This window comes from Bombus pascuorum, chromosome 13, assembly GCF_905332965.1.
Source record: "Bombus pascuorum chromosome 13, iyBomPasc1.1, whole genome shotgun sequence".
Classification (NCBI taxonomy): Eukaryota; Metazoa; Arthropoda; class Insecta; order Hymenoptera; family Apidae; genus Bombus; species Bombus pascuorum.
In genome coordinates this window covers 8992666-9009718 of record NC_083500.1, presented here as the reverse complement: position 1 = coordinate 9009718, position 17053 = coordinate 8992666, and the positions used below count along the sequence as shown (strand labels likewise).

The 17053-nt window shown below is 43.3% G+C and overlaps 1 protein-coding gene across 3 annotated transcripts in view; it reads right to left on the bottom strand.

The window, feature by feature from the left end:
* LOC132913716 (zinc finger protein rotund-like) overlaps window positions 1–17053 on the bottom strand; it is a 244776-nt gene that overhangs the window by 154124 nt on the left and 73599 nt on the right. Inside the window, exons 1-2 of one of the 3 annotated variants that reach the window (XM_060972241.1) lie at window positions 13980–16613; window positions 8422–8700 (exon numbers count right to left, since the gene is read on the bottom strand). In XM_060972241.1, the coding sequence (XP_060828224.1) occupies window positions 8422–8700; window positions 13980–14315 (615 nt within the window). In that variant the 5' untranslated portion in view covers window positions 14316–16613. Of the gene's footprint in view, window positions 1–8421; window positions 8701–13979; window positions 16614–17053 lie in introns of those variants that run through there. The other 2 variants (XM_060972240.1, XM_060972242.1) reach the window with 2 other exon arrangements.

Genomic DNA, 17053 nt, shown 5'->3' with positions numbered 1-17053 from the left:
AGCGAGTTCTGCTTGAAACATCTCTTGAAATAACCAAGCCTGAACGGTGATAATTGCAGCGACACCAGTCAGCTTTAATTCTTAACTTTAAACGTTGTTTGCGATAAACAGACTTTGTATAAAATGTGGCACAATTCCAAGAGACGTACATCGAAGTTATCCTCCTTAGTCCTGCGAAAACACGAAGAATAATCGATGGATCATGGCTCTATTGGAGGAAGCTAAATTATTAGGAAAATGAGCAACTAGGAAATTGAAGTATTTTCACGGTTCTAATATTCCCATTGGACCATAAAACGAGCGTTGTCCGCAAACTGTCATTTTCCAACCTGCGAAAATTTCACACTTTCCAATTTCTCCATTAGGATTCCCCCAGAGAGACAACCCCCCGCAGAGCCAAAGAGACAATAGACATGTAGTAGCGAGCAACAACCCCTTTTCTGGCGACCATGTCACAACATTTGGGCCCAGGACAGAGTTATGGCCCTTTTTCCACCGAGTTTCCGTTCTTCAATCCTCTCGCTGTGTCCGTCCAGGCAGAACGATTTCTCGCCGATTCCCTTTGCTTTCTTTCTCCTTTCCAGAGAGCTGGTACAAAACGTCCAGAGAGTACGTTCACCCTTTCTACGAATCGATTTCCAACGAGCAACTATTTTCTTCTTTTTTTTTTTTCTTTTCTTTTCTTTTTTCACTTCCGCGACGTAACTTCTTTCGGATTTTCGAGAATTACGGAAGATTTCTTTTTTACTTTAAACGTAAGTTACGTGGAATTTTTGTGAAATTACGATCAAAGGATTTCTTTGTTTCGAACGTAAATTCGAGACTTCCCGAGAATTATAACGACCATTGTTTCTTTTCTTCGTCTACGATGAGATTTCCCTGGAATTTTTCACAACTGCAGTCGCAAGATCTCGTTTTTTCGTTTACGACGTAACTTTCGAGTTTCTGGGAATCACAGTGCAACGATATCTTTCCCTCGTTTCCAACGTAACTCGTTCCAGGGTTGTTGGAATTACAATCGGCACGTCTCGTTCTTTAATTTCCAGAATTATAATCAGAATATCCATTTTTTACTTCCAATCAAATCTCTCTCGTCTCTCACAACATCATATTCGAAAGAGTTTGTAAAACGATCTATACAAAGAATTAATTTCTCGGCGTCACCAGTTCTCCGACGTTACAAAACCAGAAAGTTACACAAAAGAATATTCCCATTATTATATCATAACAGACGGCGGATTATTCCTGGTCCGAATTTATTCTTCCCCGCTCCTATCAAACGATCTTCAATAAATTAAGCCGGTAATTCAACCCCGTGACGATCTGTACAATATTCCATCAAAAAAAAAAAAGCAAATGAAAAAAAGAAAACGAAGCAATAATAAAAATACCCTGTGGATACCTATGCAACGAAAGTTAACATGGCGACATTGACTCTCCGCCAAAAAAAGCAATCGAAAAAATCTCCTATGAAACCAGAACAGCCGTTCAGCCCTGATACGCATAAAGACTGGTCCCAGGTTACGTTCCCTTCGAAAAAAAATCACGAAAAAAATGTTCGCTAACCCCTTTCTCGATCCGCGATACGTTACGCGGAAATTCATTAGCCGATCCAGATCGACTAAGGAAGGGGTTACTACCCCGTGACGAATCCGTGAACGAGACAATGAGAGCCGGCCCCTGTAACGCGCCGTTTCTTTTTTTTTTTTAGTTTCTTTCTTTCTTTCTTTTTTCTTTTTTGTCTCACGTCGAGCGGAGACAAAAATGTCGTTGTACCGCTATTTGCATCCCCGATCCTAGAGAACGAAAGAAAGAAAGAAGGGGGGGATGAGAAAGGAGAAACATAGAGCGGAGAAAAAAAAGTTTGAACGAAGGAGAAGCTTAAAAACAGAACGACAGGGAGGAAAAGAAGAGAAGAGAGGATAAGGGTAGTTTGAGGGAGATGGGAAGAGGAAAACACGCAAGGGTGGGGGATAGAAATTGGCGCGGGGTTACGAGCAGGGCCATTATTTTAATTTTCATTCTGGTAGAGCGTGGCGCAGGGGTAGAACGAGGGAACCGGGAGTTAAAGGGGCGAAGGAATCTTCCTTTGCATAATCTTCATGGGGTAGCTTCTTACAGGACTCTCACGCGGCACGGCATGTTCCAGTTAGTCGCTTTGGACCGCTGTTTTCCAAGGTGTTTTGCATCTTCGCCTTTGGCGGCTGTATCCACTCACCCCTTTCATAGTTTAACTCTTCTCCCCTCTTTTACTAGAAATTACCCTAAAGAGCTGCTCTAAGCGTTTTAAGGGATTAAAGTCGGGCAGGCGTAAAAAAGCATGGAAAAAGGGTTGACCACCCGCTGGGCGAAACCGGCGACAGATTACAACATCCGAAAACTTGTTTACAGGGGCACCAGCACCGGCTCTTCCTTTCCAACCCCCTTGTTCCATGCCGCACGAGGCTCGCAGTGTGGCCTTGGACTACTTTCAGAAACTACAGAGTCGACCTACATAGTCCTTGCCCTGCTTTTTTGCTTTTTAGGTTTTTTCCCCCTTCTTGTTCGCTTGGGGTTGCAACGCTGTTGCAAGGTGGATATCATATTTTTTGTCAAGGGATGGCTTTTTATGGTGGAAGGTGCACGTGTTTTTTTCTTTTTTTCAAGATAATTTGCAACGTGTATGAGTGCTTTAATGTACGTTACATTGGTTCGAGAAGAGAATTTTTAGAGAACGATGTCTGACTATTCCGAACAGTTTCGTCACAGATAACATGGATGACAGGAGCGATGATGAAAGAAATACGCGAGAGTGCGAACGATTCTAAATCGAAGAAAGCTTCGGTCTAACGCGAGAGCGAATACCATTTTTTGAGACGACTGTTCTCGCTTCTATTCTTAACCCGCAACTATTTGAATAGCTTGCTCGAGAAGAAGTAGGTCTCTCGAAACTTTTTTAGAGTGGATATTGTAAATTTTTAAAAGGACAGTTGATTGATATACGAGTATTATCGGTTGGAGAAAAGAGATTACAAGAAAATTGAAGGAGAGGTTTTGAAGATTTCACTGCAGATCGACGGAATATTCCATAGCTCAAAATTTACAGATATTCTTCCTTCGAAAAGAAGTGACATTTCGCGTGACATTTCCAGCGATCTTTCATAAAGAAAATATGCGTCGAATTTTTTTTAGAATAAAGGTTATAGTTCTATATAAGGAGCACGCGACAGGAACTTGACAAGCTGGTTCTTTTTAATTTCTTAAATTCGAATTCGATTCGTAAAGTTCAGGAATGTAATTTCCCTAAAAATAAGTGGGAGATTTCTAAAATTTTATGAACAATTAAGTAAATGGTGGTGTCTAGAATTTGATAAAGTGCAAAAATACATGTTTAATGTCACAATCAAATAAAAGAACAGTTTCGGTAATGTGGAATTGGTTATTGAATTTTAAAATTGTCTCTGCGCATGATCTTCCTGTAAGGATAATTAATAGATCGTTAAGACGAACAGGAAAAACGAAGAAGAGTCGTTGCACGATTTAAAAGCTCTATTTCGAGCCAAAGAAATCTGTCATTTTATTCGAAACTTAAAAACATCCTTTTTAAACAGAAAGAACACTTTGTATATTTCTGTCTGTAGCTTTCAACTATAGTGAAACTCCATTTATCTGATCTTGTCGCAGGACAAACAGTTTCCACGGGCTTTTCCACAACACGAAAACAATAAAAAAAGGTTCACATGGACATATACGCCGTTTGATCTTGTTTTCCAATTGCAGTGAGTTCTACGTTGGAATAATTCCATCAAAGATGGAAATAGTTGAACTAATTTCGTCTACCTATTCGCAAGCAGAAAGAACTCCACATCTGACACTGAACCTTGTATTCTAATTCAGCAAACATTTTCCTAGCGTCTCACGTAGAAGTCATTAGAGCAATAAACGTCGCAATGCTGAGATATAGGAACGCCAAGGTATGCAGATATATTTTATCAAAGAAAAGAAAACCTCTCTCTGACTGGAAAACAAAGTCGAATAGGGCGTACGTTTATGAGAACTCCTTTTGCCGCTTTTACGTGCATAATCTACTACCGAAGCAATTCTCTCCTACGGGACACTCTGTATAATTGGAGTTCGCGTAATAAAAGCTCGCCAACTTTCCCCATTGTCTATTATTTTTGCGTCCACGTAACAGCAGCTCGTACGAGTGAATTCGACTAGCAGAAGTCCAGCTAATCGGCCATTGACAAACATTTTGTTGCAATAAGTGGAGCCCGGATAAATCAGATGGATCACATTCCCGCTGTATATTCCTGCCTGTAGCTTCCAACTTCGAAAAAACATTCCACGTCGGTTACAAAACTAACGCAAAAAAAAAGAGAGAGAAGAAAGTCGCAGAAGCGACAGAGGACGTTCAAAAGAAGGATCCCTCGATTAGATTCCGCGACGGTGTCGATCATCCCCGGGACACTCGAAAGGGTTGAAACGCGCTACCCGTATGAGTTCGTATGCAGATTGGTCGATTGTCTTCGTGTCCTTCTTCCTTTTCTCTCTCGTCTCGATCACCTCCCCGCTCTCCCTGGACGAAAGCTCACGGCCCGTGAGAATCTTCGACGCATTTGCATGCCGCGGATTATTTAAATCGTCCCCTTATTGTCGTGGCTCCTTGTTTTTTCCTCCAGACCTCTCCGACAAACCCATGGCGTGGGTCCTGCGGGCACCCGAGCCTAGACAAAAAACCGGCTGATCCTTGCTATACAGCTCACGCAAGCATCTTCCGCATGCCGTGGCTCCTCACGACCCGAACCAACCCTTTCGAGCACCCTGACCGGTCATTTCGATTCGGCGATTTGGATTCTTAGCATCTCGTGTCACGTTAGTGTGCAGTAACGTTTCTTCTCGTGGCTTCTTTGTCTCTTCAACGAAGAATCGGTTGCGTCTGATTGCTACGATTGTCCTTATGCGAGGGGTGAATTTAGGGCGACGCTAGGTTTCGTTCCTTTTTTTTTTTTCTTTTTTTTGGTATTAAGAATCCGGTGGATTGTGAGAGGTAACGATGATTCGGGATTATTTAGCGACTGCCTTTGCGATAGGCCGTTTCTTCCGGGCTCTTCGAGGTACGTTAATGTTAGGCAAGTGGGGAATTTCGGAACGAAGATCTTTGGAAATGTTAGATCGATGAGTAGACTTGATGCCGCATCGCGTAATAATTATCATGCGATAGCTTGATGTTTCTAAATTTTCTGTTACTTTGAGAGAAATTTTCCGAACCGGCTACGAGGTGAGATTTTTAAATTAAGAGACCCGGGAATTTCGAATTAAGAATTATTGAACTGCTTATCCTTGATAACTGATTGTTCAGAAAGTAGTTGGTATTAGAGCGATAGATAAGTTGCTCCTTCCGAATATTCTACTATTTTAAATTTTGTAAAAAGGAAAAGAACGTTACGAGAATCAGAGTCAGGTATTTCTTTGTTGGGTTTCGAAAAGCCACCCATATTTTACGTCACAACTGATATGAAACGTAATAATCCAGGAAGATCACGGTGAACTACCCTCGTCATCCGCTATCAAAACTCAGAGTTTCCGAATTTCTTCCTCAAATCCCGAACAACATACTTGATATCAAAAAAGAGGAGCAAATGAAAAAATCACGAGATTACCGGGAAAAAAGCGGAGATCCTTTGGAAGATTGAGAAACAAGGATCTCTAAAAAGAGACCCTCGGGTACCGTTGCGTGGTCAAAAGGAGAAATTCACCCTTAACAGCGCGGCGAGAACTCTTCGAATCCGCGTGCATTCAAACGAACCCTCTCACCCCTGTTGTTCCGTGAACATTTTTTTTCGCGCTTCCGTCTGTTTGTTTTTTTCAACCACCTCGGGGCGGAGCGAGGAGTATGCAAAGCGATCTTCAACCCTTTCCACGCTACCCTCCACACGTCATTCTTTTTTTTTTGTTCTTCTTCACCCAGCACCCATTGACCTCTTTGTCTTCTCTTCCTCGTCCTTTTCTTCCTGCTTCCAATCCAGCAGAATCCTCGTCGAAATTATGCAGGACTCTCATCCGGAGACACAGGGAGAGGTGCGGGAAACGAAACTAAACCAGGGGTAACCCGTTACTCGCGAAAAAAAGGGGTTGAGATCCTTTTTTTTTTCGCACATTTCCTCGTCCGCGTCGCGAGTCTAACGGTGTCTTCCGAGCCATTTCGATCCACGTTTCTGGTTCCTCCATTCGCTTTCTTTTTTCCTCTTTGTGTTTCGTCCGTTAGAAGATCGTCCGCTTTCTTATGGGATATTTTTTACGCGCGTTTCGACGAGGCTTCAGAGCCGTTTGATCTCTAGCCAGTCTTCCACGTTACGATCGCAGCAACAGCGAAGACGAACACTTACTTCCCATAAAATATCGTTTAGCTTCCTGGTACTAGTTTCTCGAATTTTCTACAGAGTCTACATAACCTTGCCAAAAATATTTTTAAGAAAAGCTGTCTAGCTTCCTACTATTAGCTTCTCCAATTTTTGTAGTTTAACTTTGTCATAGTTAGGACGATTCCCTCTAAACTATCTCTTTCGAAATATATCGCGTAGTTTTCCGCAACATCTGCAATTCATTCGTTCGATTCATTCAACAAACAACTTCGTGACATTCGGAACGACTCGCATAAAATCACATGTTTCAAAAAATGCTGTCTACTCTTCTAGCATGTGTCAGCTTCTGACAATTTTCAGTATAACTTTATCGCAATCGGACCGATCCCCACGAAACTATTCCTTTTCGAGGAAGAGCGTGCAGGTCTTTTACAACCGGCTTCTGCAATTTTTCAGTCTAACCTTGCCAACTTTATTGGGAATTGGGTTTCCAGGGGAACCAGTTTACACCTTTTCGTGGAACAGATATAGATAAACATCACTTTAATCTGTCCAGATGCAGCAAATTCTGCCTCGGATGAAGACATCCGGTTGCAAGCGATTTTACAACGCTTATCGAGTACGAAAGTATCGAGCGGAAGAAATGGAACTCGTCGTAAAAGTTTCGCGGCGGGAATCCGGCTACGAGACCGCCGGCCTCTTTGTCGCCAATTAACTGGTCCTTGCCTCGTAATACTTCGTAATATGTCGGGTATAAAATTAATCTTCGAATTATTTCATCGTGGCGAGCAAGTTAACGCTCGGCAGTTTCAGCTACCGTTAAATCAGAGGCGGGAAAGTTTGCTGCAGCACCGCGAGACGCGTCTGACTTCGACGACTGTTAATTCAACGACAGAGAGAGATCAGCAGGAAATTTCTGAGATTTAAAGCGCAGATTACGCGGAATTAGCGTGCAAAGTCGAGCGTGGTCGTGGGAACCGCGGAGTTTATACAATCTTCCCGACCAGAGATCGCGACAGACATCTCAAATTTCCTAAAATACTGCATGAAACATTCCTTCGACCGATACATCATTCATAATTGGTGTTTAATATTTTAAAGAACGCGCGAAGAATTATCTCCATGAATTTCTTTATCGTACGAAGCGTATTCTACAAATAGTTACCATATTCTAAGATAAATTTTACAACAGAAAATGACACCTCTGCGTTTATATTTAAGCAATTTATCACTATGGTTTCTGAGAAACACGATCAATGGGAGAGTAACTTTCGCTGCAGAACATTGGTCATAAGTATTTCACTATCGTTGTATTTCTGACAATTAATGTCATTTTCAACGCTCCTGTTGACTGGAACGTTCGCGGAACATCATCGACGACTGTGACGGAAAATATTATGAAAACTCGAGAGTTTTGTAAAGTATATGTATTACAACAATATGTTCAATAAATCTCCAAAAAGCAAGATTCTAAACTTCTAATTCCTTATTAATTCGCTGCTAATTAATAGCAGAGTAGTCTTCACCTCCGAAAGCCTATCTCCTAAGCAGCTACATGTACATCGCTATCGCGTTTCTGCCAATTATCATTCTCAGCTTATCCACGATACCGCACTGTTTAATTCCTACTAATTAATACTGTCAACCGTGTAGTTCTTCGATCTTGCCGGAGATCTCCGTACGTACTAACATTACACGGTAACATTCTCGCGTGACGTAAAAATAACGACGCAAAAATTTATTCAAGTGTAAACTCGCATACAGAACAGTGACGGACAAAAGAAAATTAACTTAATTGATACTTGCGTATACGAGCAAAGTAAAATCTCTGTCCAGCAATTTTCCCGTACTAAACATTCGCCTACCGTATCACGTACAATTATATACCACATATTCCTTATAAATACTACATGCTCGTTGTTTTCTTCAAATTATACGAATAATAATATACATTTTGTAAAATTACAACACCTTTTTTTTCTTCTACTCCGAAAATCTTTCTTTTGGCCGTCACTGGGACAAGAAGATCGTAATTCGTCGATCAAGAATTTCGTCAAATTAAAAGGTAGCTACTCACATCACCGGAGAGGCCGTTGTTCCATGGATAAGGTGGCTGAGGGGGTGACTGTTGCTGATGATGGACACCGCCCACCCCAGTAGCTGAGTGTGGATTGTGGATGTGTTCCGCCATCACGCTGACCCAATGGGCCAATCCACCGCCTCCGGTGGCGGTTGGGCCCGTGCTTCCGGTACCGGTGCCGGTTGTACCTCCACCACCGCCTCCGCCTCCACCTCCGCCGCCTCCTCCGCCCCCGCCACCTTCCTCGCCGCCCTCAGACCACGCGAAAGAAGCTTTCTGCAAGGTAGAAAAGCAACCAGGTTAATTGGAGATCGATCGATCCACCGGATTAAACGTTCCTCTTCCTGCAAGCCGGCACGAGATTTCCTTCTACTTGTTGCGTGACTGGTTTAGATTTTTAGATAGCAAAAAAAGATATATAATTAGCGCTCTGTGGTCGGAAATCGTCACAGTAGCGACGCTCATAATTTATCTTTAAACGTTTATCGCCTCGGCTAGTTGGTAATGTCACTGGAATAACTCGCTGACCGCAAACGGTTGACATTGTTGAGCGTGGTTGCGAGTGGCCTTGAAAAGTGTTGCAAGGCTCGCAGTAAGCCGCCACAGTTTCCAACATTTCTTTGATATTTCGCGGTCAATACTCGAAGAAGGCGCTGATAACGAACAACAGACTGCGGATTCTCATCAATTTATGGCAAGTGGAAAATTGCACGCGATGCACGTGACACGAACAAATGTACAAAATGTCCAAAGTATAGCGATTTATATGATACCTGTGATTACAGTTGGATAAAATAATTTTCTATTCTAATCGTATTCCGAAAAATATGAATTTGCACAAAAATCACTCGACTGTCGTATCGATCGTGACGATCGTAGCCGTGACTCTCGTTAAGAGGAAAAGAATTAGCGGAAGAAAGGAAGATTGGTAGAGGAAGAGATAAAAAGAGATGCGCAGACCGGTTAGCCGATTTTTCCGCGAACCAACAATTTTGGAGAATGAGCCCGGCCAAGCAATTAATCCCGATCCCGAGCATTAATCACAGTAATTATGAGGCTCGCTCGTCTGTCCGAGCCGCTTCATCGGATATTCATGATCGAACGCACGAGAAGAGCTGACCCATTAATAAATTGATCGATAAATCAGCGAGCGTGACGCCTGGACACCTGAACGGGCTAAACCGAGATCCTGCTACCCCGACAAACTTCTTCTTACGATGTACGTATGTACATTTTATTTGCGATCAAAGATTAAGATCTGTCTGTGTTAGGAAGATGATACAGTTACACTGTACATGTGAATGTGTGTGTAAGCGTCAGAGCGCGTCCAGGCCTGAGTTGAGACAAAGGACGATTGGCAGTCGTTAAGAAGCATCCAGAAGGGCCGGTTAGCTGTCGAGTGTAGAGAAAGTGCGGAGACGCGTGCAAGTGTGAATCGAAGAATAAGTGAGAAATCCTTCTTGTAATAAATATATTATTATTCTAATATTACACCCCAGTGTATATTCAATGTTCCTTCAACAGTATTTCGGCACCAAAGATCCACATTTCTTACAGTCTGATATCGAGGACAAAGAGCGCTTCAACGCTATGAGCGTTAAGATGTAACGGATTTCCGCTCGTACTTCAGGTTTTTTATCAATTAAAACGATCAAACTTTCCTACTTTCCTGACACATTTATGTTCTACAACAACTGTACGAATTAATTTCAGTATGTGAGTGTACGATTTAATTAATTTGAAAGCCTAAGTTGCCCATGACGTAATGCGACTTGAGAACATGAGATTTCGACATTTAAAAATATTTCTGGCGACAATATCGTTATTCTATGAGACTGTGATCGGACCAAAGAACCACCAGATCGTATAGTAATTGTAGGATAAAAGCAGAAAGAGGATACGAAGTAAAATACGTAGAATAAAGTTAATTTTGTAAAATGACGGCGAATAAATTGTGAAATAGAATCTACGATATTTGTATTGCTATTTTCGGAAGAATGAAATAGTCAGATGTTTCTTCCTCGATCTTTCCCCGCGGAATACTAAATAAATCTGTAAATCATGAATGAAAATAATTCGCAGAAAGGTGGATGACAGCGGATAATTGGCGCTGGGAAGAACGAAGAAATCCATTCATTGCGGTGGGACTCGATTGAATTGAAGGAGTAGACGTTCGAGAATAAATCGTGCACGGGAATTCGGCTGTGCATAATTGCGCAACGATCGTAGCCATCGACTGTTCGCAATGAGAAATTCATGGCTATGAGGCGGACGGAGAAATGTCAGATGATGGCGAATCGATACGTCGTCGAACGCAGCAACTGCGGCGTTCATCCTTGCGGAAATGGAAACAAGCGAAAATAGTATTCGCGATATACTACTACGTCCTATGTATTAACCTTAACGTTGTAGAAACGAAGCGTTAGATTTCGATAAATATCAAAAGTTTAAAATGCAATCGAATTTGCACACGGTTGCTGCTATCGACGCACGCATTGCGTCCAGTGGATTATTCTATCAATTTGATTAAAAATTACGCGTATGCGTTTCCGTAACATCCAAATTGTTAAAAGGTATTAAACCATAGGCAGGATAAAGTAGAACGACTGTCTTTTATTAATATCTCAATGAATTCTCGTATCAATGAACTTCCTTTCAACGAAATTCTTTATTCAACCCTCGACGCTCGATCGAACGGCCGAGCTAGTAATTAACGAGGGCAGATTTGTTAATTGATCGTCTAACACGGATCGTGAGAAAGCTCGTTAGAAGTCGCAGAGCGAATTGCTAGTTTCTCAAAGAATCATCGCTAGGGGGCCCCACAAGGGTTGTTATTTCTCCGACCAAGGGGGATGATGCGTTTCATTATTGCCTCGCAGTTAATTACACGTTCTCCAACCGACTTGTGCTCCTCTGTGTCCTTGTGCTTCTCTCTTCTTCCTTCCCCGTGTTCCACGAAACATCGACTGTTCGATTCTACCGAAAGGGGATCGCAATTACGCAAATGTCATATGATAATTCACCTAACTGTTTAATTCACCACACGTTACAGACAACATTTTACTTTCGGAATTTCATATATTTTTGCAAAATTCTATTCAAGTAAATTCCATTTGCTCGGTCGTAAACGTCGTAAAGATTTAGATTCGCATAAATATTAGCAGTGTAATTAACTAATTAACAGCTTCGCGTCAAATTCTCGCGTTATTCCAGCATACGACGTAAGATTGCTCGAAAAATTTGCGGCCAGGGGTTTGCTCCAGCATTCGCTTGGCATTATTTTTAGCAGTTTCTGTGCAGAGATGTAATTTTTATCGACCATAAAAACAACGAAAAGATCGAGAAACTGTTCGTGGAACAAGAGCGTAATTGGAATGAATTTTTCACTGAGACGTTTCGGCGTCGTTCGGGCGAGTAGAAAAAAGGAAAAAAAAGAAAGGAAGAGATGGAAAAAACAAACTGAGGGAAAAGTGCGTCATGGATTTGGGTCAAGAGTTGTCGCGGAATCAAGCAAGCCGAGCCAAAACCGCGAACGTGCCAAGAAAAGTTGCCACACGGCGATAACTCGGCCAGGAGCAAAAGGAAGCAACAGGAAGCCGACACGGAGGGCTGTGGTCGTACAAGTTAATGAATTAAGCCGCGGAAAAATTTCCACCCGCTAAGAAAGCCGCTGTCTCACCGCCGATCTCCACCGTATTTAGCTTGTTTATACGCAGAGAATATAATTGCAGACGTCTGCGGTGATATAATCCAACGATTACGCGAGTTAAAACAACGCAGAGGAGGGGCAATAACGGAATCTTTATTTCGTGGACGAGAAGAATTTAACAGAGCCAAGACAGATGGCAAAGTTAACATTCTGAACGTGGATTTCGATACTCGGTCATGGACGAATAAATAAAAATGAACTAGTCTTTCACTTTTCCCGAGAAGAAAAATGTAAAATATCGTAAAAATATATCGCCATTTTCTAATTAACTACGAATTAATTGAATCAACTAGGAATGTACTCTAAGTCATTCTAAGTCCAAGGCAGAGTAGTTTTGCAGCCGTACTTATGCCAATAAATTACCAATACTGTTTTACTAATAAAAATATCAGGAAATTCAAAATAGGAATTTAATCGAGACTTTTAGGAAACACAAAGAAGAAAGAATGGTGAAAGCAAGGAGAGAAGGTAAAAAGAGAATGTGAACAGAAAGTGACGAAGTACTTAGTTGAGAAGTCGAAGTCTCGATTCGATGGAGGAACAAAAAGTAATTGTCAAGCAAACAGGATTTTCTCCAACTGCGAAATCTCTTCGAGTTGCATCTACAACCGCTTTGTTTTCCGCGTCCATTACACAGAAACTGGTATCCAAACCTAAGTATCCGCTAACTTTCCGACCTAAGACTTATGCGTCAAGCGTCTGCCGATTCCTCGTAAGCTACACCCCCAAATTCGTCTGTTTCTCAAAAGTGGAGCACGCTGGATAATTTCTTCGAGATTGCGTCGACGTATTTTTCCTCGCCTTTTCCTTTTTTGTATTTTTCTTTGTTTTTTTAAAGGCGAAGTTCGTTTGAAAATTTCTTAGTTTCTTCGCTGGCAATTGATTTGTTTGCTCGGTGGGTACTTTGTACTCGGGTCTTTTCTTTCCTCGCGGAAGAATTTGTGAATTTGTTTTCTTCCACTCTTAGGGGTTGCTCGAATCGCGAGAAAAAGGGTAGGTCAGTGAAGACGTGGAATCTTTCGGGGATTATTGATCTTGATGCCGTAAGTTCGGAATGGCTCGAGAGAGAGGCGGCTGTTTACTGCGAAACTTTTCTACTTTCTACGGAGTGCTATCGTGTGTTACGAACCGAAGAGAGTGTCACGATGGTATTTCCGATAATTATAATTTACAATCAGAAGAACACTGAAAACATTTGATGCTTAAAGTTTTCAATCCTCTGAAAAAATTCTATTCTATTGAAGTATAAAATTCTACGCATCTTCGTTAAACCTTTCAAGATGTTTGACGATGCACACAGTTTCTGATACTAAATATATACATATATATATGTCCATCGTACGTGAAATTATTTGGAAATAAAAATGCAGGTACCTGAAAATTATTTATACATCTTTCGTGTCACTAGTTGTAGGAATGGAAACCGTCGAATAATATCTTTTTTAGCAAACATTTTTCTCAGTACCCTTCAATCTTATAGTTCTCTATCTCCCGCCAATCCGAATTTCCACAGTGTATTCGATTACAGAACTGAAAGTACAGATCTCTAGATGCGTAAACGATAAAAAAAATTATACACCTGCCTTTAAGATTGCGGCCCTATTACACTACAAATCAATGCGATCAGCATTCCTTATGCAAGCCAGAATTCCAACAGCACTACTTTCTTCACTTTCCATGGCAATATGTCATTTCCCATTTATCAGTCGATTACGATTCAACGAAAAAAAAAAAAAATCCATCGACGACGAGAAACGAAGGAAAAATCGATCGACGACGAGGAACGAACGAAAAACAAGTAGAAAAAAGATAAAGGGAATGAATGTGGTGGGGAACATAGTCTGACCTCGTCGTGGTCCTCCCTATGCAGAGCAAGGTTTCTTGGGAAAGCCGGCACGCTGCTCACGGTCAAACCCTTGAGATCCTTCAGCTCCTTAAGGGCGCCAAGCGCGTTCAGGTTATCCTTTAAATTGGCCAGATTAAAATTAATCCCCTGCTCCTTGAAGTTCAGGTGCCTGTTGAGCACCGTCTTGCCGAGGGCGCTTGCCAGCAGGCTGTTGTACAGCTCGTTACGCAGGATGAACTTTTGCTCGGCGGGTCCATCGTCTTTGCTGGATACGTCGTTCGAGGAATCCGAGTCGACCTCGACCGACGAATTCGACACGACACTCATCGTCGACATTTTATTATACTCCTTTAACCTCGTACTCTACTATATCGTGCCACCGTAGTTGCTGTGTCGCGTTTCATAAAAAATACCAATCTTGTTGTTGCAAAAATTTGCGTTGTTCTTTGGCCGGAAACCGGAAGGCGAGGGAACAAATCCGGCGAAATTTTTTTTTCTTTTTTCTTCTAAGCGTCGAGCTTTACCTTTTGTGCTTCCCTCGCTAGTACTTTTTTATCGGAACACTTATACCGAGGCTAGTTATACGCGAGCTTATTAAAATACCTGTACATGTGCTCCTTGCATGTGTATAGGAATATATAATTAAATACGCTTTTCCAAGTGTGTATATATAATATAGATGTATATATATATATATATAGATTTGCTCTTCTTCGCTTAATTTCCTAGGTATATATTTATTAATCGTAGCGCGAGAATCGTTTCGCGCAGAGAGGTTAAAAACACCGTCGACAGGACACCACCGTCGCGGTTCGAGGATTGCTTCAAGGGGAGCGGCCACGTGGCAGCTCGGTTACGTTCAAAACGATGTTTCCTTTGGTTAAAAAAAAAGAAAAGAGGGGTTAGGAAGGGAAGAAATTTGGAGAAAACGGCTGCTTCGATGGACGATCGGGACTCGATCGATTCGCTGGAACTTCGCGAATTAAATTACACTCTGTCCGTTTCGGCACAGCCACCCAGATATCCTGTTTTTCTCTTTTTTTTTTCTCTTTTTTTTCTTTAAATTCGTACGTGTTTTCTTATTGCCTGACGAATCTGGACGCTGCGAGACACGATTTCCCTTCTCCCAGGACGACGGTCCTTTCTGAAAATTCACATTCCGCTCGATTCATACTCTTCGTAAACAGCATCGTCGTTAATAAACCAGCGGCTTCTTCGATTTTTCACCACAAAGATGTAAACTCGATCCCGATATCCCGCAGCTCTTCTTGCTTGACGCGTTAACTTTCGCTAAATTGTTTTTTGTTTTTTTTTTTGTTCTTTTTCCTTTGTTTTACTACTTTATTCTCTACGGCTTAGCGTATATTATGTCTTATCAATATTATCAGTGGTCGCCTGTAACGCAAGCAGGCCGGCGAGACGAGGCATCCGCATGAAAAAACATTGTATCGTGGCGTTTAGGAACTTTTGCGCGCGCAGCTCATTACGCATGGCCGCGGTCTTTCTAATTGGCTGGCTAATTAGCGCGGGAGGGTGTCCCTGGTGCCGCGGACACGAGGTTTCCGGCGTGCGTGTTCGCGCGTGTCCCGCGTTTCACCCTCCGCGCGTCTCCCCACTTTAATCAGGCGAATCCCGGATACGGACAATCCGAGGGAGAAACGCGTTAATCTCCCTTCTTCTTTTTCTTCTTCTTCTTCTTCTTCTCTTCTTACGTCCTACTTTGTTAAGCGATATTCGCATAAAACACGTGAAAAATAGGAACTTTGGTTGATCGTTTCTGCCCCTCTGGCCCTCTCGTATTCTCACACGCTCTTCTTCTCTCGTTCTTCTCTCTTCCTCTGCCTTTCTTCCCTCTGTTTCCCTCCACGTCGGTGTGCAACAGCGTCATCGAGCAGCCCGCACCCCGTCATTAAGACGATTTCACCCTCGACGCTTCTTCCCATGGAGATCCTCCTCCGCCTGGTCGGGCTCGTCCGTCACCAGGTAGAAGAAGAGGTAGCGCGATGAGAAGGAGAAGAAGTAGAGAGAGAAGAGGAAGAGGAAACGGATAGAGGAACATCCTCCGCTTCTGGTTGCGTCGAGGAACATCCTTAGGCATCCATGGAGATCGTTGGTTTCTCAGCGCGGGGCATGTTTTCTGGTTCGTTGACGGCTGCGAGAGTCGTCCAGGAGGCCCGATGGCCTCCCTTCTTCATGTCCAGTGGAGCAGTGGGGGGTTCGAGACACGCGATTCGTCGAGCGCGGGCCCAAAAACCGACGGGAACGGCCGGACGAAGGCGACGGGACCCGATCCGACGGGCCGGATGGCCGGCTCGAGCGTTTTCGTACTCGATCGGACGCACTCGTGGCCGGTGATCAGGCGATGGTGGGGGTACGCGGCTGCTTAGTCGCGAATCGAGCGTCGTCGAGTCAATTAACTGGCCTTCCCGAAGTCCCAAGGCGGCTGACGACGATGTCACGTCGAAACGAAATTTTCGCGGTCGTTGTAGTCGCGATTGCGTCACGCGAGCACGGACATTCCCCGGGTACCGAATCTCTTCCGCTCACGGAAACCGCGCCGCGGCTCGCGAGTAGGGGGTTGCCTCTCGAATCCCAGTTTCTTATGTGAGCGCGACCGTGCGACTGGTTGATGCAGTCCGCGGCGGAGCATAAGGAAGCGGAAGCTCGCCGTTCCTTCTCTCTCCGCCGCTTTTTCTCTGTTGCTCCGCTTTCTACCGCTCGCCCCGTCCTTTTCCATTCCTTCGGGTTTCCTTGTCGCGCCGCCGGCCAAGGAAAGGCGCGCACGCTTCGCCGCGGCCGCCGGCGTCGTCGTCGACGTCGTCGTCGTCGTCGTGGTACCCTCCGTCTTTTGCTTCCTTTTTCTCCTCTCTCTTTCCAACCACTCGCCTCCGTTCTCCTTTCCGTTGTCTATCGGGCTCGCTCACACCGACGGTATCTGTCTCTCCCGCCACAACGCGCGCCGTAGGAAGGAGGGTGGTTGGGTGGAGGTAAGGAGAAGGCCGAAAGAAAGAAAGAAAGCGCGGGAGCGAGAGGGAGCACGAATACGGCGGAGAGACGGAAAGGTAACGAGAGAC